The sequence below is a fragment of the Equus asinus genome, chromosome 4 (assembly GCF_041296235.1).
Source record: "Equus asinus isolate D_3611 breed Donkey chromosome 4, EquAss-T2T_v2, whole genome shotgun sequence".
Classification (NCBI taxonomy): domain Eukaryota; kingdom Metazoa; phylum Chordata; class Mammalia; order Perissodactyla; family Equidae; genus Equus; species Equus asinus.
In genome coordinates this window covers 141,261,343-141,281,844 of record NC_091793.1, presented here as the reverse complement: position 1 = coordinate 141,281,844, position 20,502 = coordinate 141,261,343, and the positions used below count along the sequence as shown (strand labels likewise).

General features: G+C 48.2%; 1 protein-coding gene across 2 annotated transcripts in view; it reads left to right on the top strand.

Annotated features, from left to right (window-relative positions):
- The first annotated feature begins 6,563 nt into the window (after positions 1–6,563).
- KLF7 (KLF transcription factor 7) overlaps positions 6,564–20,502 on the top strand; it is a 96,668-nt gene continuing 82,729 nt past the window's right edge. Inside the window, exon 1 of one of the 2 annotated variants that reach the window (XM_014836409.3) lies at positions 6,564–7,082. In XM_014836409.3, the coding sequence (XP_014691895.1) occupies positions 6,981–7,082 (102 nt within the window). In that variant the 5' untranslated portion in view covers positions 6,564–6,980. The remainder of the gene's footprint in view (positions 7,083–20,502) is intronic. The other variant, XM_044768327.2, reaches the window with a different exon arrangement.

The window sequence follows — 20,502 nt, the reverse complement described above, 5'->3', positions numbered from 1 at the left end:
GAGAAGGCCATGAAGCATGCTGCAGTGGACACTGAAGCCTTTCCCTCACTCAGGCTGCATAAATGGAAGGTTAGGGCATCTGCCTCGCTTACTCCCGAGAAGAGCAGTAACCAGTATCAAAAACTGACTCAAATGACTCTTCTAACCATTCAAATGAGCATCCTTCTGGTAAGGAAAATTCAGTGAAATTCAAATAAGCAACCAGTCAGCAAAAAACTGCTGCTGACATTATTACTCTTCCAAACTACCCAGATCCATCACACACATAAAAACTCATCCCTGGGCACTTGTGGAATAGGTGTTCCTCACTTAGAGGAATGGTCACTGTCAGCAAAGTTTGCAGCACGGACACTTTCGATCGAATCCATCTTATTCTCCCATTGATTTCCATTACAAAATCGGAGATGCTTTCTGCTGTTAAATCCCATTAACTGTGTACCAAACCCTTTGGAAATGGCGTGTTTAAAAGAAAAATGATAATATTCTGATAAAACATTGACAGCAATATTTAATATATTAATAGTAATGCTGCGCTGTATTCAATACGTCACAACAAAGCACGCTCAGGGTGAAACATAGCAGAATCCTATGACCTGCACCTCACACACCGCAAAGGGTAAGGATGTCTAAAACATTAGCAACTTGATTTCTCACCAGTTTCACCACTGTCTCTGCATTTCTATCATTTTACTGTCAGAGGAATTCTTTTTATTATTGAAAAAAACTTTTCTCATTCTCTACTGGCCTCTTTCCCAGAGTCTTTGTCCAGAACCCCCTGAATAGCTTGTGATGCTATCCTCAGAGGGGGAAATTAGCCAACCACTCAGCCATCGCGGTTTATCGCAGTGCCTGCTGGGACTTTCCCATCATTGGAGCAACCGGGTGTCTCCTGGGAGGAACGTTGCAGAGGGAAGCAGCGGATCTGTGAAGGTTGCACTAGACACTTGAAATGCCTTTTCTAACTTTTGGGATATAGTATTAGTAGTTGACATTGGTAATGTGTCTGTGTTTACCATTCTATTTTCAATCTATGCACTTTGCATAATGGATGTTGAATGACCGAATGTTTTGCATAATATATGCTGAATGACTGATTGAATTTAGATGATGATGCTCTTCTTCATTAGAGGATACTGACCATTCTAAGTACAGGTAGCTCAAGCTGGAAAAGTGACCACAGGCAATCTCCACAGAAATCATGCACAACAGGTCATAACACCATTAAATGTCCAACATTCTAAGGTCTGGGAAGGACATTCCTGACAGTGGACTTTTGCTGAATTCTTGAATTCCTCACTTTTATCATTATGGCATACCAATTTTTGTTAAACAATAGACTACCTGAGTGAGAGCAATGTGCCCATCACCAACAATGCACAAGCCCTCCCTGTAACCCTTTCGTACGACCCACTGCAATGCAAAATTCAACATTCAGGTTGGCTTCAAATTTTATTAAAAAATAAATGTTTTCATTAAACTATAACATAAGCACAGAACTCTGAAAAGTCAATGGCAAGACTGGGATGTTTTCTGGAGATTAGCAGGCTACCTGCCAAGAGATTTTGGTTAATTCACCAAGACCAAGATTTTTTTCAGCCCATCATGTCCAGAAACCTCAAAATGTCAGTCTCACAACTGAACACACCCAGGGAGTCAGACCCACGCTAACTAAACTCACAAGGAACACAAGTACAGCTGAAGTCTCCTTGCATTGACAGTAACAATGAGAACTGTCACAGCGACCACCAGGCCCTGTGGTTGCAACGAGCACATTGTTCCCCTGCAGGCAGAGCGGGTGGGAAGCCAAAGTATGGGCAGAAAGTGAGCACAGGGTGCAACAAGAGGAGAGCGGTACTCCTGAGGACACTCTATCCAGGACACAGAGGCCTGACGGAGCCGCCGTGCTTCCTTCCAGTCATGAAACGACTCCCCGGTTGTAAGCACGTATGTATGTCATGGTCTGTGTGGCCACGTACATGTTCTTCCAGATACAGACCACGTCTCTCACAGCCTTGTTTACCAAATTCCACCTCTCTGACGCTCTTGTTTTCTATGAGCTCTTGTTTTCTAAGTTCACACCTTCCTCCACATAGTAACATTGTGAAGGGAAGCAAAAGTGATTAGTATATGAAAGTATTTATTAATGATATGACCACTTATAAATTAGTCCCCCATTCAAATGTCTCTTTGAAACACCAACCCCCCCACCCCCCATGGTGGTAAACATTTACAGTACAATGCAAATACATTCGAATCTATTGCAAAGTGAAATTGTAAATCTTGCAAAAGGTCTAAGGTTTAATGATGTCAGTGAAAGTGAAGTTGGTAAAGCAACTGGCAAATGAGGATCCACAGAGTTAAACAAACGGAGGTAAAATCAACAGGGGTGATGACCACAGATGCTTCAGAAGAGAAGAATACTTTGAGTATCAAAGAATTAATTGAGGCCCTTGGGAAACCTGATGAAACCCTCAAACATTTAAAAAAATGACCCTCTTTCTGAGTATGGTATAAAAGTCAAATAGGAAATAAAGGATTTTGTAAGGTGCTTCACATTTTGTAGAAAAGATTAAGCTAATAATAATCTTCTTGATTTATTATTTATTCATTCTGTAATTAGCACATAATTGCACTTACAACATAAATTTTGTTCAATATAGGAGAGAATAAATGTATTTTAATAACATTGAGTTTTATTTTCAAATAAAGTCCCTAATAAGCCTTTTTTCGTGAATTGCTCTGAAATTTGGTCCCTGTTTTAAGTAGATCGACTTTAAGGAGGCTTTGCCGGTGGTGCTGGCCACACTGTGCTGATCGGACTCCTGTACTAATGAAGCCAAACTTTTCCAGCAGTGACAGACTGATGCCTTGATTGGGTTTATTTACGTATTCCATTTTCACTATTTTGTTCATAAAATATCCTCACTTCTTCGTTCTTGGAGGATAACATTATTTCCACTTAGGAGTTTCCTCTAAGATCACTTCCAAAGGGTGATACTATTAAAAGTAATATGAGTGTCTCCTAAGGCAATGCGCATAGAGGACACAGACTTTGGAGTCAGACCTGTATTTGAATCTGCTTCTGCCACTTAACAGACATACAGTAACGGGAAAATTATGTGCCCTCTCTGAACTTCGTATCTTCATCTGTGAAACCAGAGCAATAATACCTCCCTCACTAGATTGTGGTGAAGATCAGATGCAAACAGGTGTAAATGCCAGGTACAGAGAAGGCACTCAATATGCAATAGTTTGAGCAATGCTGTTTATTTTTGGTTTGACTGAAAACTTCCCTTGTGATCTTAATTTGTTGATTATTTCGTACATTGAGATTCTTTGCATGTGTTTTGCAATGTGAACCTAGGGTCTCTAGGCAATAAAAGTAGGCACATATGACTACTATTGAAAATGAACCTTCAGGAGTGCCTCATGGCATCAATCTCTAGAATGAATGCTAAAACAATGTATAAAGCTTTGAAAAAAGTCATAATGAGGTTTTCAGGGTTTACACTGTAAAATTTTGGTTGAGTTCTTCTGTAAGTTGGATGGCTGATATTTACATGGGGAAAACCTCTCCAGAAGCGGCCCTTCTCCACACACAAGCAATTTTTATAAACAAATCTTGACTTAAAACCAAGAAACCCAGTCTTCACCGCACAGAGAGCCACAAGCAGAGCAGTCTTGAAAGTCAGTCGCTCCTGGGTTTGAATCCCTGCTCGGCTGCTTCCAGTTGTGTGACCTTGACCAACAGAGTATTTCTAAGCCTGGGTATCTTCACCCATAAAGTTGGAGATAATAAAAATACCTACCTCAGGGTTGTCATGAGGATGAAAGGAGACATGGCCTATAAAATGTTTATGTGCCCCTACAGCCCAGCACAGTGAAAGTGCCAAATAAATAGTAGCTATTACTTGTAAAATCTTCAAACTCGCAAGTTAACAGTTATGTCATATTTTGTTCAAAAATGGTAACAGTGTAACACAAAAACAAAAATTGAGTCTCAAACATCCAGTTTTACGCTTTGGTCTTGCCTTGTCTTTGACTCCTCAGTGTCCTCCATCTGAGCCCCTTCCCTTCTTGTTACTCATGGCCTTGTCCTATCCCCACACACAACTGGAATAGCAAGGGCGGGGGTGCACCTTACTCTGTATTGGCGAGGGCTGCTACCTCCCCTCCTTCTCTGAGACTCTGGTGTGTCCACCCACGGGTCTGATTAGTTCAGATATTATTCAGTTGACTTAGCTAAAGCCAGGAGATAACCATGGCTAACATTTAGCATTCACCTAATAGCACCAGATATGCCAGTGGAGTTACATTATTTTGACTCTTCATAACAGCCAGGCAAGGGCGATGCCACTACAGCATTCCTATTTCTGAGATGGGTAGGCAGAGGGTCTGAGCCAGCAATTTGCTCAAAGTCACACGGCACCAATGACCATAAGGATCAAGAAGAGTTGATGCATTAATTGGGATGTGATGGCTTGAAGAGGTTTTCTACTTCTGGGAAAGGCCCACCCAGCCTTTCAAAGAGAGGCAGGGCAGTCTTCCCCTACTGACACGGATACATATGTGTGCTCTCCTGATGTCACCTTTTCCCTGTATTACTTTTAACCTTTTAACACCATGTATCCCCAGTATCACGCATGTATACACGCAATACTAAATGCACCAAGACGTTTGTGCATTCCGTGCACCTATGCTGCATAAATGCACCAATTATCCTCCTACAAGAGACGCTGCAGATTTGACCAACAGAATTTCAGACGTCAAAAAGTAACTAAACTAGACTTTCCTCAATCCCAGCAATTCCTGTTTAATTTCTCCTGGAAATATCGAATTCCAAATTCTGTTCATTCTATGGGGCAGAATCTTTCAAATATCGTGATGTGGAGTCCCACGTAGTCAGAAGGAGGGGCAGCTGAGAAGGGCAATTAAGGTGCCTGTGTTTCTTCCATTATGGTTATAGAATTAAGTTTCTCATCTCTCAATAAGTACTGAATTCTGCAATCATTCCAAAAGTGGAAGTTCAGCTCACAGTGCATTTTCGGGAAGCTTGAACCACACTGACCATTTAAGGTCAAGCAAACAACTGGTCAACCCTAACAATGTACATTGTGCAGGGTTTTTATCTAAGAGATAGCAGGATCTCTATCTATATATCTCTATACGACAGCTCCAGAACACAGTCCGGTTCCGCCTCTCACCACCGCAGCTCGGCAGATACCCTCTCCCGAAGCCCCATGGGGAGCCTCATATTTAAAGCCCCTGGGAAGCTCCGGTGGCGCCCCACGTCTGCCCGGCTCCCTCTATTCTCTTTAATACACACTCAAGCGAAATGCCCCTTTCAATCAACTCTAACTGGGAGTCTGACTCCGTGCCTGGTCTCTTGCTCTCGGTCAGAAGGAGAGGGCGGGCAGGTGGCGGTGTGGCGCGCAGCTGGACGCTTGCAGATCGGGGCGGGGTCTGTGCGCACCTGGGCGCTCGCGGAGCCAGGGACTGGGCCCTATGTACCTGGGCGCTTGCGGGGTCCGACAGAGGGGCCTGTGTGCACCTGGGCGGTTGCGGGGCTGGGGGCGGGACCTTGTGCATCCGAGCGTTCGCGGGGTCCGGGGACGGGTCCTGTGCGCACCTGGGCACTCGCGGGACTGGGGGCGGGGCCTGTGCGCACCTGGGCGCCTGCGGGACTGGGGGCGGGGCCTGTGCGCACCTGGGCGCTTGCGGGGCCCGGGGGCGGGGCCTGTGCGCCTGCGGGCCCGGGGGCGGGGCCTGTGCGCTCGCGGGACTGGGGGCGGGGCCTGTGCGCTCGCGGGACTGGGGGCGGGGCCTGTGCGCACCTGGGCGCCTGCGGGACTGGGGGCGGGGCCTGTGCGCACCTGGGCGCCTGCGGGACCGGGGGCGGGGCCTGTGCGCACCTGGGCGCCTGCGGGACTGGGGGCGGGGCCTGTGCGCACCTGGGCGCCTGCGGGGCGGGCCCGGCCGCTGTCCCCGCGCCGCTCGCCTTTGTTCCGCCCGTCGTGCGGCGCTTCCTCCTGTGGCGCTCCTGACCCGCGGCTGGGCAGGCTGTGGGCACTGGTGAAGGGGCTTTTCTTTTCGGTTTGCTCTTTAGGAAGGGAAGCCCCCTGGGCACTCGCGTCCGGGCGGGGGGCGGGGGCGGCGTCCCTCCCCCCGGAGGCATCTGACCGCGGCCGGACTCCCCTCCCCACCCGCGGCCGCCCTCCGAGGGGCGCCCGGTCTCCGCCGGCAGCGGCGAGGTCGGAGGCGCCGGCCCCGCGTCCCGGGAGCCGCGCCTGTGCGTCCGCGCCCGTGTGGCCGCGGCCGCCGGGCCCCGCGCGCGCGCCGCGCCCTTATATAGGCCTCTAAAAATAGCCGGCCGCGCGCCGCCCCGGGAGACCGCGGCCGGCCAATCGGCGCCCGCCGCCCCGCGCGGCCCCGCCCCCGGCCCCGCCCCGCGCCGCCCATTGGCCCTCAGTGACTTCACGAGCCCCTGTTTACCTTACATGGTCACGCGCGGGGACGGACGCGCCCCCCGGGTCCCCGCGGCGCCGCGAGCGCGCGGAGGGGGCGGGAGCGCGGGGGGGCGCGGGCCGGTGGGGGTGGGGAGCGCAGGGAAGGGGGAGCAGCGATCGCGAGAAAAAAATGCAGCCTCCCAAAATAAAGAGCAAGGACTGCGCGGGGAGCGCGCGGCGCTGCAGACGCGGATGGCAGCCCGGGGTCCGTGAGTTCGCGGCCCCCTCGTGATCGGAGCGCGCGTGGCTCCGCGGACCGGCCCTGCCCGCGGCCGCCGCACGGCCGCATGCCCCGGCCCCGTCCCCGCGCCCCTCCGGCGCTGACCGCCCCTCCTGGTAGTTGACCGCACACCGCACAACAAAGGCACTGGATGTCTGCGCTCCCGGGGGGCGAGCGCGGCAGACGGACACACGGACAGCCCCGGCCGCGCTCGGGGGAGGGCCTCTCCTCCGCTCCTGCCCGGCAGCAGCAGCATGGACGTGTTGGCTAGCTATAGCATATTCCAGGAGCTGCAACTCGTCCACGACACCGGCTACTTCTCGGCCCTGCCGTCCCTGGAGGAGACCTGGCAGCAGGTGAACCATTTAAATTACTCGTGCGAATCGTGCGGTGGCGGCGAGACGCAGGGCTGCGCCGAGCGGGCTTGGGGTTGAATGTTTTGTTTATTCCCCCCCCCCTTGGCTGTTTGTTGTCTAAAATGTTTTCGGAGACAGTCCTCCTCCCCCACCCTCAGCCCTGGGTGCGCCGAGCGAGCGGCGCTCCGGGCGGCCCCTCTAGGTGACCAGCACCCCTCCCGGCGCGCACGCTGCCGGGCTCGCTTCCCCGCGCGGACCTGCCCGACTTCTGGGGCTCGAGGGGCCGCGGGGAGGTGGTCTGGGCTTTCCAGCCCCCGCTGACAGGACGCGGCGCCCCTACCTGCACCAGCTCTACGTTTTGGTACCTCGAGTCAGGTTCATCTCGTTCAACTGGCGCTGACGACCGGCAGATGGGGGGGAGGCAGCGCAAAGCGGAGTGTTTGCCTAGTAATTAGCAAGTGTCCATAAAGAATAGGAACTTGATTTTGAGATCAGAGGGTGGGCGGCAGGGCGAGGAGCCCAGTGACAAAAGACACTCCAGGATTCCCAGGAGGAGGAGGTCGGGAAGACGTGGCTATCTCCCGCTGCCCGCCTGGTGGGCTCCCCAGTGCAATGCCCCCAGAAAGAACCAGCCCCCCCGAGGTGTGTCCTTGTCCCTCTTTTTGGTTTGGGGTCCCTCTCCAGCTAGACAGCACAGCCTCCGACAAAGGGTGGTGCGTGCTCCCGTGCCTCCCACTTTGTCTTGGAGGACTAGTTAGGCGACTCCCAGGATGCTGAAGGGCACCAGTGCCAAGTTGGCTAGGCGTCTCAGTGAGGGCGAAGCGGGGCTGGTGACAAGTTCACTGGGCTTTGTGAAGTGGAATAAAGAAAGTGCTGGTCAGTGGAAAGTGCTAGATCTGCTGCGGAAACGGTGGTTTTCTCAGCAAGGATTAGGAGCTGCTGAGGGGACGTTCTGCAGGAAAGACGGTGGGTGGGGGCGGGGGCACATGGGTATTCTGTAAAAATTCTACAGCGTGCACCACGGAAAGTCCAAGAAGACGGTCTGGATTTGCACACTGGAAGTGTGAACTTGCACAGTCTGTCCTGGAGAAACCGGCTTGCCCTTGGGGAGGGCTGCGAGAGGCTTGGTGTGTGGCTGCTCATGTAACTTCTCTGCTCCATGACAGCAGCTTGTTAAGGCTAATGAACGGCTGGATTTCCTCTGCCAGGGCCCAAAGCGGGATTTGCCAGCTCAAGGCTGGGATGTAACAGTTGCTGCTTTAGCAAGCGGGCTTGGCATTCTATGTGAGGAGCCGTGTGGCAAAGCTAGTCCTCTGACTGTGCACCATTGTTGCTAGTTGCCGGCTGTGCTCCCCTGGTTAGAGGCTGCAAGTTTTCCTCCAGGTATTGGCCTCTGGTGTCTGTGTGTCCACACGTGCACTCCTGTCTAAGAATGCTGGCAGACACGCTTGACTCTGTCTCCCTCTAAACACACACACAGTTTACGTGTTTTTAGCATAAGCCATTTCTTCAGTGCATGCTTTCCCCCATCCTTGATGAGACTGTCTCATGAAGGGTCTCTGTTAGATCTAGATTTTTTTCCTGCTTTTATTTTGCAAGCTAATTAAACCAAAATGTTGCCAGTGTTTCATTTTCTGAGATAGCCTTCATTTCACACTGTCAGCCCACTGGTGTCAGTCGGTTGCGTGTTAACTGTCTAGACAGGTTAGGGAAGGGAATCTGTTGACCTAGCCGGCCTGCCCGAGGCAGCCCTTGTTTGTGACAAACTGTTCAGCAGTGTTGGAGGGAAGAAAGTTGGCTTTATTTGTTACAGCGTTCCCTCCCGATGAATCACACAACTTTGTTTTGGTTCAAGCTTTCACAGTAGTAAAGCCTGCTTTTGGGGAAGGCCTCTCCAGAGGAAACCGGCTTTTCTGGGTCTGGTTAGACCATCCAGGAGAAAGTCTAGATCTGCGAAGCAACATCATTGGTTTGATAAGTGGGGGGTAGATTAGATCTGTTGTTTCCTCAGAAGCCTCCTCCGCTTCTCCTCCCCCCCCCCCCCCCCCCCCCCCGCTGTCTCACCCCCTTCAAGAAGCCTCCCCCTTAGCTTCTATCTGCAGGCAAGGAGATTTTTAACCTCCTGCACCTCCCTCCTTATTTCTTGCCTTAACCCTCTCCAACTGCTAACTACCCTCATTTTAAAACCCTTTGCCCAGCCATTTCAGAGGTGTGCTCGTGGTCCCTTCTGAAACAAACCTGGGGTGGGGGAAGCACTCCTAAATAAGACACCACTCCAAGAAGCTTTCTGCTCTGGACCCTGTAATCACAGCCGCTGTATAGAAGGGTGACTGTGACTTTGAGTTCATACTGGTGACCAAACCTCCCACCTCTGTCTCTTCCTTCCTCCCTCTGCTGTCCCTCCCATCCTCCGTGTGAGGGGGGGATGCTTCTCTGCAACTGTTGGTTCCAAATCAACCATCAGATGGTGAAATTTTGAGACTCCTTTGCTCAAAATGGCCTAAGAAGGTTGCTACAAAGAACCCTGGGAACGAGGGAGTTTCCTGATGCTCTGGGGTCATCAGATCTCAGAGGTCAAATGAGGAGCAGTCCTTAGATGTTCTTCTGAAAGCGAATGGTGTACCTGGCCTTCAAGAAATGAACGAGATACAGAGATTCCAAAAATCTAACTTGGTTTGTAGGGAAGGAGAGACTTGGATGATAAACCCAAGAACAGCTGTGCATTTGAAAATTGAGGATGGACAGTTTGGGGGACTTTGTGTTAAACGTGTTCTGGGATGATTGTCCTGCTTTATAGTCAGTGAGCCTGTGGTGGCCTTCCTGTCACGGGGGTCATCATTTTGACATTGGGTTTTCAGGCAATGATGTCTTAGCGACATACAGCTCCAACTCTGAAAATCATTGCCGGTGTAATGTGAAAATCCAGATGGACATCCTGCATTAACAGCTCTCCATTCCTGGGCTCTGACTGCATACTTAAGCACTTGGCCCAAGTAGCATCATCTCTGCCTGTCACATAACTGTAAATTACACTGTGCTTATGTGGTCTATTATTTTATGGAATTCAGCTGACGCACAACTCTTACGGCTACTAGCCTTAAGCTCTTTGGAAACTTGCGGGAAATTTTCCAAGAGCTGTCTGAGCAAAAGCAGGAAAAGGTCAAAGGTAGGACAGAAGCTGGAGTAGCTTATAGGGTGCCACGTGATGATGGATAAAGGGAGACCCATTCATGAGTTTTATTGCCAATAGAAATCATGATTTTTCTGGACCCACTACTGACTTGGAAAATGAAAAGGATTTGATACAATACTCTTGGGTTTTTTTTGTGGGGGAAGCTACAAAGACTTTTAGAATTCGGTATATTCTTTATACGTACGTAGTCTGCTATTTCATGAGTGCCAGGTCCCGTAATGATGTTCTAAATCTTATTTGCACTTAGCTTTGCCTCATGCCGTTGAGGAGCATGGCATATTTACTTGAAAACTCTTATGGAATTATGCTTGTTGTTAATGCTGATTCATAATTGGCAGATGGGGTCAGTTTCAGGCCTCCCTTTTGCTCAGAGAAAATTTTCCACTGCTACTGGAAACAAATAAATAAATCATAGAACATTCTTGCCTCCTCCCCCGTTCCCCCATTGTCTTAAACTAATGGCATACTTGGCTGCTGTAAGAATAAAGTGTCCCTGTAACGCTGCAATTTCGTCTTGGTTTCAGGCACCTTGAAACACTTTGCGTAAGGGCCTTTGGTATGAGGCATCTTTAGGGGACAACCTACAAAAACCGCTGCCTTCCAAGAACAGCCTCATGGTACGAGGCACGGGATTTGTTCTGTGAGCCACATCGCTTCCTCCTCTCTGTGACGAGCTCGCCTTGCACTGCCTTCTACAGGCCTGAGCAGCCAGGTGCTGTCTCAGCCAGAAAGACAAAGCAACCTGTAGGGTCCCTGCCTCTGCAGTTTGCCTCTCTCCCCAATTTGCAGAAAACCTTGTCATGAATTAGAATTTCTTGGCAACAGCACCACCCAGGGAAATTTGTAGACACAAAGGAGCCTCGCTAACCACACAGAAAGGATAAAAGAGCTGGCTTTTTTGTGTGTGTGATTTGTGTGCTCTTCAGCTACCATCCGTCTGTTTTTTTTTTTATTTGAAACAGTGACTTAGTGGACGAAAAAAATTAGAAGTGCCCTGTTATCCAGATTTTTTTTATAAGGATGCAGTCATTAAATAAATGCAGCTTTACAAATGGGAGCACGTGTGACTGCGATCAATCACGCACTTAGCCTTTCTGTAATAGATTTATTTCCGTGTTCTTTTCGATAGCTACATCTCCGTGTAGATTCAGGGGCTTTCAAACACTATCATTCAGTCTGTCTGTTTGCAGTTTGGTATTTTAAGGTGGGCGGATGTTGCAATGCAGATGTTTTTACTACATCTGTCTTTGGTGGGGGGATAAAGACAGTGATGACTTCTTTGTTCTCCATGAAACTCTCACCCCCACCTCTACCCTGAGGAGAACGTGATGTTGGGTCCAATCCATTTAAAGGGCAGAGCAGAAGATGTGCTGTGACAGCCTCACCCTGAAATGATTTATGGATGGGATGTCAGAGACCTTCAGCATCCAAATGGGGGCTCTTTCTCTCTCCCGGCCCATTCTAAATATAAATGCCAGTGGGGGCTAATTGGCTCTCCACTTAAACGGGAATAGTTTAGAGAGGGTCCGAGTGAGGCTCTTGTTAGCCATTCTCATATACATCTTCAGATTCTTCTCCCTTCAGAGAATTCCTGTATTTTAACTTTTTGACTGCAAGAAGGCTTTGCAGTCTTCTTTAATCTTTCTGAGCCTCGAGGGGGAAAGATGAGCACAGTTTATTCTGGCCAGTCCCAGCCGGCTCATGTTGATGGGATAGCTGACCAGACGGGGTGGTGCCTCTGCAGTTTGTAGCAGCGGGTATGTGGGTTTATCAATAAGCCTTTGCTGGACCCTACAATTGGCAAATGCAGAGAACACCTCTCGGATTCTGCTGCACTCAGTGCATCAGTTAGCATGTACGTTGGAATTAGGATTTGCTGAAAGTTTAGGACAGCTCCCCAATTTAACCTGAGTGGTGCCAGAAGGGTGAGGGGTGGAGATTTAGTTTCTCTACGAATAAATCCTTCTGTTTCCCTGAATCAGTCGAATGCTCGCCTAGCATAAACACGTGGAAACATTTTAACCCAAATTGCCAAATCTTACCAAGTACAGTGATTAAGAAGCTTTACAACTACTAACAGTGTTAAAGTAGGTGGAACAGGTTACAGCATCTAATCGTTAATGTTACGTGTGACATGGATAAGTTAAGAAACTCTCCTCCGCCCAGTTACATTGTGTGTCACCTTAGAATATTGGCGTCGGAAACTCCTTATTCCATTTAGTTTAAGAGTTCCTGAAATAAACAAAGTATTGCTGTTACCAGGACACGCTTCTACCTAAGATTAGTCATGGTCTTGCTCCTCACCCACTTTGCCTTCATTTCTGCTGCTAATTTGGAAAATTATTTCTCCTGCCTTGAATCCTTTTTGTTTTCCTCATGGGGTATTTTGGGGTGGCCCTGAGAACTTGGTCCTGCTCAGTGTATTGTGTCTGTCGCACTCTCCAATAGAACAGTTTCCAGCTGCCCTGTCCGCCGCATGCGCCATGTAGATGTGGTACAGCCTAGTAGCTGCCTTGGTGTCTGGGCCAGCCTCAGCCTGCTTCGATGTGGGGGACTTCTCATTTCACAGTGATACCGTTCCTGATGGAGCCGGGAGCACACCCAGTCATGCCTTCTGGGAATTTCTTTGTTTATATTAAAATATGGAAAGTATTTCACAGTAAACACTTCATTCCTTAATTCCAGTTCTGTGCAGAATAATGTTTGGGTGATGCAAAGTTGAATTGGATCTGGATTCTGCCCTCTCTGAGCTTGACTGCTGTAGGTGAGAGTAAGCATGTTCAATGTCAGGTAATGCAGAATTGGAACACAATTGCCAACAAAGGAGATTTTAAGTCCTGTGAGTTTTTGAACACTGACCTGTGCCTATCCATATCTACCCACTTCGTTACAGCCTTGTTTATACAACAGGCTTGAGATTTACTAAGTTCTGTGTGCTTTTAGCTGATGGCAGGTTGGGGGCTGGTGGCTCTTTGAGGGCAGATGAGTATACAGTATGATACACATGTCCGTAATGGCCAGGAAACAGCATCCTTGTCTGTGTCATTCGGAAATGATTAGAGGTAATTAAAATAATTAATGTAGAGCCATATGTGATATCTATTTCTGAATACGGATTTATTGACATTTCCTGAGTTTCATATTGAAAGTCAGGCCCCAGGCCTTGTACCAAAGCTAGGAGCACAGTCTTAGAGTTTCAAATCTTGAAAGGGTCTTGATTTCCTCAACTCTAAAGCACTAGAGTTGGACCAAGTGATTGTTAAAGCATCAAACTCTCCAGGGCCACACAGCTGTTAACACTGGTGGTGGTTCCTGGGCCCAGGATTCTTTCAGCTGCCCAAGTTCATTTGCTTGTTTTTCATTACACTGTTCTGAATATACTTTGAGTCACTTCTCATTCTTTCCTCCTCTCTCCCCCTCTCTCCCCTCAAAAGGAGGCAAGAAAAATCCCCTTTGTGCCTGGAACAGTACTAGTACATGGAATTTTGGAATTGTCTGAGCCCTAAACCAAGCTATTGACTATCTTGGAGAGGGCTTATGTGTATAATTTCTTCCCTTTTCCACTTTTAATAATGGGTGGTAACCTGGAAAATGAACACCGTCCTGAAAAAACAACAGCCCCCAATTACAATTCTAGTTTTATAAAGAAAAGTACTGTCATGTCAGTAACCACAGCGCAGTGCCCTGAGGTCCCTGAGGTGGGAGCTGGACGGACGTTAGGGCTGGGGCTGTGTAGGAGGCATGGAGGGTGAAAACGCTTTGTGTCTGACACCTTGTCAACAGAGGGCAGCGGGGGACTGAAACAGTAATCATGCGCCAACTCAGGAAGATCTTCTTGGAGGTGTTTTAAGTTCTTGGGAGGGTTGGGTGGGCAGTGAGGTGGTCATGCTCCACAAATTTAAACAAAAAGTACTGCATATTGTGAAAGCAGTTGGGAAAACGCTCAGCCTGTGTGAGGTTTTGAAGAAAGGCCTTTGGGGCTGGAGGTGAAGCCGGCCTCATCATCACAGAGTCCCCGGGGAGCGGGGGGCGTGGGGTGCTCTTCGCTCCTTTGCCCCATGACTCTCTGCCCTTCCTCACCCCTCCCAGTCTCTGGTGGCTGTGAGGTGGAGATTCTCTTTGGAACTCATCTCACAGATCTGTTGACCTCTAAGATCGTAGAAGCTGAAATCTCCTTCCCACATGGAGACTTCTTTACCTCCTCAAAGCTATAATCTACATCTTCAACTCCAGATATTTCCCCGAGTTGCATGTTTTTACAGTGGAAATGTGGGGCTGACAGCCAAGGCTTTGGGTTGTCCCGTGAGCACCTCAGCCGGGTGTGTCCCCAAACTTGAACCCATCTGCTTCTTTCCTCCTTTTCTGGGCTTCCTTATTTCTTTTCTTGACACGTTCTCCCTGTGATCTAGGTTTGAAGCTCCAGTCATCTTTGGCTCCTCCATTTCCCATTGATTTGGCTCCTGGGGCACTTCACCATGGTCCTTGCCATTCTGCCCCTCTGCCATTGCCATAGGGCAGCCCCTTCCCTCCCCTGGATGGGCTTCCTGCCTCCATCACTGTGTCTTCAGACTGCTCCCAATTACGTGCAGGATGAGCCTAACTTCTAAGAGTCAAGGTGTCCCAAGACTGGGTGTAGGTCATAGTCAAAAGTTGCCCCCTTTCAAGTGTGCTAATTGCCACACAAATTGATGACTGCTTTTCCTGCTTTTGCCTCTATGTCGTTTCCTTCAGCCCTTTCCTTCCTCCTCTCTCTTCCCCTCTGATGCTCTTTGTCCAAATTCTGCTCATCCTTATCGTTCAGATGGTTGCCACCTCTTCCAGGAAACTCCCTTTCTTTCTTATGACCAACAGTAATTGCTGCTATTTCTATGCTCTCACGAGGAACTTTTTCCTTCCTCATGATGCTTTTCAGTTTTGTCTTGTAGCATGGCTTTCCTTTTCCTTTTTTTCCTGTGTCTTGTTTTTCCAAGTAGGTTATATGATTTAGAGCAGAGTCAATGCCTTGGTTATAATTTTGATAAACTTTTGATATATAACCCTTCAAGTTCTTAGAGAGCCTTGCACACAGCAGGCATTCAGTAGATTTTTAGGGATCGTGATATGACTGTGACTTAAGATTTGACTATGTCTGTAGCACTGGTTCTCAACCTTGGCTGCAACCCAGACCAGTTAAATCAGTATCCCTTTAGATGGAACCCAAGCATCCATGTTTTTAAAGCTTGCAGGTGATTCCAATATGCAGCCAAAGCTTTGAGCCATTAATCTGTAGAGGGTTAATAGCAAGTATACCAGAGTTGCAGGTTGCCTACTCCCTCCGTGGAAATATTTCACTTCTTGTGTAACTTGGAATCTGAGTGGGACAGAAGTTTATAATGGAGGAGGACAGTGCGGGTGGATGTACTTTGTCCAGCTCATGGGTTAGAAGCGACTGCCTCAGTGTTGTTTCATCCTTCTTGTTCTGCTTTCCCTCACCCCAAAGTGTCAGTATGGGGCCATTTGGCTCACATTTCCTGTGACCCACTAGAGGTTTGCTTAACTTGGTTAAATTCCGTTTCTGGTGCCTTTGTGGTGTTGGGCATTAAACGCCAGCCGTGCTGTGTTTCAAGTAATTTATTCTCGGCAGGCCTTCGACCATGAGTTCCCCCTCACCTCAGCCTGTTCTGTGGTTTTAGAGGGATGGGTGCATGAACATCTGTTGGGTGATGCCACACCGGCATTTAGGTAGAAGCTCTCGATGTTTCTTACTGACCTCACTGTTTGGGAGTAGACTCTGTTTATAAAGAATTTCAAAGGACTCATGTTTCTAGTAAGAGAAGCAAAAATAAACTGTGGAAGAATTGTAGCTGAGGACATTCAGGCAAGGAGGCTGTCTCTCTGTCCGTAGAAGGCTTGGCTCTTGTGGTAATGACCGTGGGCATGTGGTGATCTTCACAAAGAAGTCTTAGAAATGCCTCATTTTCAAACTGTGATGTTTGCAAAAATGTATGTCCTGTAGCTACATCCTTTCATCTATAAACTGTCTTTGATGGGGGTATGGTTGGCAAGAGAGATCATCATGAGAGGAGCTCAGAGCTTAGGGTTGAAGGATGCCTTTTGGAAAGCTCAACCCAGCTGTGAAAACGGCAATTAGCTGTGGAGCTGTTGCTCTGCAAGGGAGGGTCTGCGTGCTCCCCAGCCCGCTCTTACACTGGCCTCCCAAGGCCGCGTTAGCGGGAATTCAGTGGAGTGGTCCTAGTGTTAGCTCTTATTTTTGGAAAGGCGGCACATTTGCTCGGCATACAAAGGGGTGGAAACAGATGCCCTACCCTCCCTTTTGAGCTTTTGGTCACTACAGGCCCTGTTCAGAGAGTACAGTTCCTGTCTTGGTGATGGAAGATGGCTGCTGTGAGGAGGCCTCTGTGTCGAGCCGATTCTCCTGTGAGCTACTTGAGATGCTGCCCAATGTCAAACTGAGTTGTTGGCTTCACTTCTGTGTCTGAGATGGTTCAGCCCCAACCTGTGCATTTGCCTCTCTATATCAGGGTTCTTGCTTTCTTTCATGTGGACCAAGAGATGATTTCCTCCATGATGGAGATTTTCATGTCTGCTTGTGAGAGACTAACACACATCTGTATTGAGCTTTTGTCTCAAGGCATCGAGTGCATTGCTCACAATCTCTTGTCATTGGCACATTCTTTCTGTAACTAAGGAGCAGGCAGATATTACAGAATTTCCCATTCTGAGGTGAGAAAATTGGGGCAGAGGAAGATTAAGCAAGTTCTGTTAATGTGGCTGCAAAGCAAATGACTTGCAAAACCAGTGGTGGGACGCACTTTCCTCTTCCCTCTTTCCACTTGGCTGTTCTTCCTATCATCATAATAAGCATCATAATAATGTCTAATATGAATCGGATGCTTCCTAGAGATGATCTCATTTGAGTACCTTATCTGCATCGTTTCATTTAGTCCTCACAACAACCCTGTGAGATATGTCTTCTGCTTGTCCCCGTTTTACAGATGGAGACATTGAGCTTTCAGTTATTAAATGTCTTGTTTGACATCACACAACTTGGAAGTGGTTGGGCCAGGAGCCAAACCGAGGCAGTCTGCTCAACACTCTGAATTTTTAAATTATACCGACTCCTCATTAGGCAGGAGACACCAGGGTAGAAACCAAGGTAATGGCTTGGCAGCCAATGGACCTGTGTGGATTTAAACAACTCTCTGGTCTGTCTTCTTCTGGGCCTTAGTTTCTCATCTGTAAAAGGACTCGACTGTGCTACGTCTCCTTAAGGTCACAGCGTTTTGTAGTAGTCAGGTTCCAGGAGGCTTTGAAATCGGGCAGAGCTGGAACCTTGAGAAAGTCAGCCAATGTCTGTGAGTTTCTTTTTGTCGTCTGTGGGATGGAGTTCATGCCTACATAAGGGCGGGCATTGGCTCTGTGGCCCAGTGTCTGTTACGTAGCATTCACTCAACGAATGCTCTTTCCTTCTGTGTTTTCCACCATCCTTCCTCCCTCAGGAGCAGTGCAAAGTGCCACGATGCTCTTTTTCTAAACAGCGTCCCTGGTCTAAGATCCCAGCAGCCCTGGAGTGTCTAGGAGAAGCTGAATGCTGGAAGGCAGGGCCAGGGAGAGTGCCAGGCATTAGACCTGGTGCCCCTGCATCCATCCCCAGGGGAAGCTCTCGCCAAGTCACTTGCACTTAGCACTGGGGGAAGACCAGCAGGGCCCACGGCCCCCAGAAGCTGGGCTTGGATGCATCCGGGGGTCTGCTTGGGTGCTGACGCAAAGTCCAGCTCAGTCCCCTTTCCTTCTCTCCAGTCGTACTTGTGACTGACTTCTCTTAAGTTTTGCCGGTATGCAGTTACGTTTTTTTTAAGAGCCAGAATTAGGCACATATAACATAATACAGTGCTGGTTACTACACCTGCCATTTCTGCCTTACCTGATGACGGAGCTTACAGCAGCTTATGAGAGTGAATCAAGTTTTATGAGATCTATAAATATCTTGGATAGGATTTTTATTTCATTTTCCCCCTTCAAATAAGACATAATGGAAGCACTCACATACACAAGGAATATTCTTTCTGTGATAAAGTAGGGCATTTTGAATTGCCCTCTGAAAAGCAATAATTCGACGTGGTTGTTTGTGTTGGGGCTTTTATGGGGGAGGGGGGAGAATCATCCGTATGCTGCTGTAAAGTCCAAAGATTGTTTCCTCATATTGAAGGTTTAGCCCAGGACCTACGGAGAGGTTTAATTCAGAGATGCCAGCCCTGTGTGCAGACTGCTGTCCTGCCTTCCAGGGAGCACGTTTGTGTTTTCCTAGATACACAGAAACCGGGGAGGGAGAGTCCCATTGGCTGGTGGCATGGGGCGGGGGAGGGCTCCTGGAGGAACGTTCCAGTTCTTTGTCTAGGCGGCTTGCAGCTGTCCTGGGAGAGGATGTTCTCATCCTTCTCCCCACTCCATGGATTTCCTGGGAAGATTTCATACAACTTAATATATCTCAATGAGATTTTTTTCCCCTGGAATTTCACTTTTTTAAAAAAACAGATTCTTAAGCTTATCCAATTTTTAAAAAAATATACATTAACCAATACCAGGAATGGAAAGCATTTTTCTTACTTTGTTCTTTGAGGAGTGGCTAGAAGGAACCTTGAATGGGTGACTTTAAAAAATGCATTTTAAAAGCACGCTGCGAGATTCGCAGCACCCCCTCTTCCTTCTGTGGAATGGAAGTCAGGGCCCTTGGCCTCCTCTCTCAGGGCCACTGTGGCAGATGTGATTGTGAATGTAGCAGTTGTTTTTGAAAAATCAAATATCTGACTCCCTGACTACTTAGGTTTTCTTTTCTTTTCTTTTTTTTTTTAGCACGACCTCTCCCTGCGTAATCTTCTCCCAGCTCTTAGTATCTTCGTGTTTCACTCGGTGATAATTTGTTCTCTGAAAGAATAAGCCACGTGAACCTAGAGCACTTGAACCAAAGCCGTGCTGAGGGTTTCTGCCTGAATGTCGTTTAATTGTTTCTATTTAACATCATCTCGGTGTGTGACACAATCCTGGCACTTTGGCTCTGCTACGTACACCTGCTGTTCTGTGCTTGTCATCAAATAATGAGCCTTCTCTGGTCCTTGGATTTCTCCTGCGCATACAGTGGGGTAGAGACACAAGCAGGAGGCTCCTAGGCTGACCTGGCTTGAAGAGGTGTTTTATTTGGCCAGCATACATATTTCAGTTTTCTTTTTAATTTGAAGGCTTTTAGACACATCATGCACTCCTCAATTGACCTTGTCCCCACTGTTTGCACCTCGCTTCATGTCTGGTCTCTGGCTTGGTGAGCATGCATTTGGGTTTGTGACCCCCAGACTGGCAGCTCTCTAAGGCACTTTCCACTCCAAAATGCTTTCATGTGGGGACGACCTTTATTTCTCCATCACAGTCTCAAGCTGGCTTGCTTTCTGCTCTCACCGGAATCCATTTTCATTTCTTTTTAGATTTCTCTGCCTTGTTGAATGTCTTTGTTTGGGATTCTACTTTATAAAGCGGCTTCCAGATTGCATCTCAGTTTCCCCTGGTCCTCCAGGTTCTGTTGGAGGTCATCGAAGTCGGGGCTGGAGAAGACCGTCTGGTTGGCCCCTCTCTCTGCCTGGGCTGCACCGTTCCTCCAGAGCGTGTTCATTCCTTCTTGGTATTTGCAACATTTTCCAGTCTGGAAGCTGACTCTGAGTTTCCTGAGCGTGCAGCCTCTTCTGGCTCGAAGTGGGAGTAAGTGGGACAATGCCAAACATAAAGCTTTATGGGTTAGACAGCCCTCGGTGACAAATGACTGCTATTGTCATGGTTTCTTTTGTCAGTCCTCTGTACCCAACTGGTCGGTGGTGGGGAAAACTCGTTTTGTAGAAGAAAAACATGTAACCAGCTCTGAGGTTTCTTAGTCTGACATAGAAGCGTGTTGTACAGAATCCCATTAACTGCTTTAACTGCTTATTTTTTGTGGTGGATTTGGATTTTATATGACTTGTTTCACTGAGGAAGTGGTACCTTTTCTGTGAAGAACTCCAGGGCATTATAGTAAACTGCTTTCCTGAGAATCAAGTAATTTGCTTTCTTCCTACCCTTGGCGCTCAGACACTGCCAGGAAGACACTTGACCTGCACTTTCCAGTGCTCTCAGGATGCTACTCTACATTAGGGGTGTTTAAAGAAGTTTATTCTTTTATATTGGCTCCCTTATATTACTAAGGAC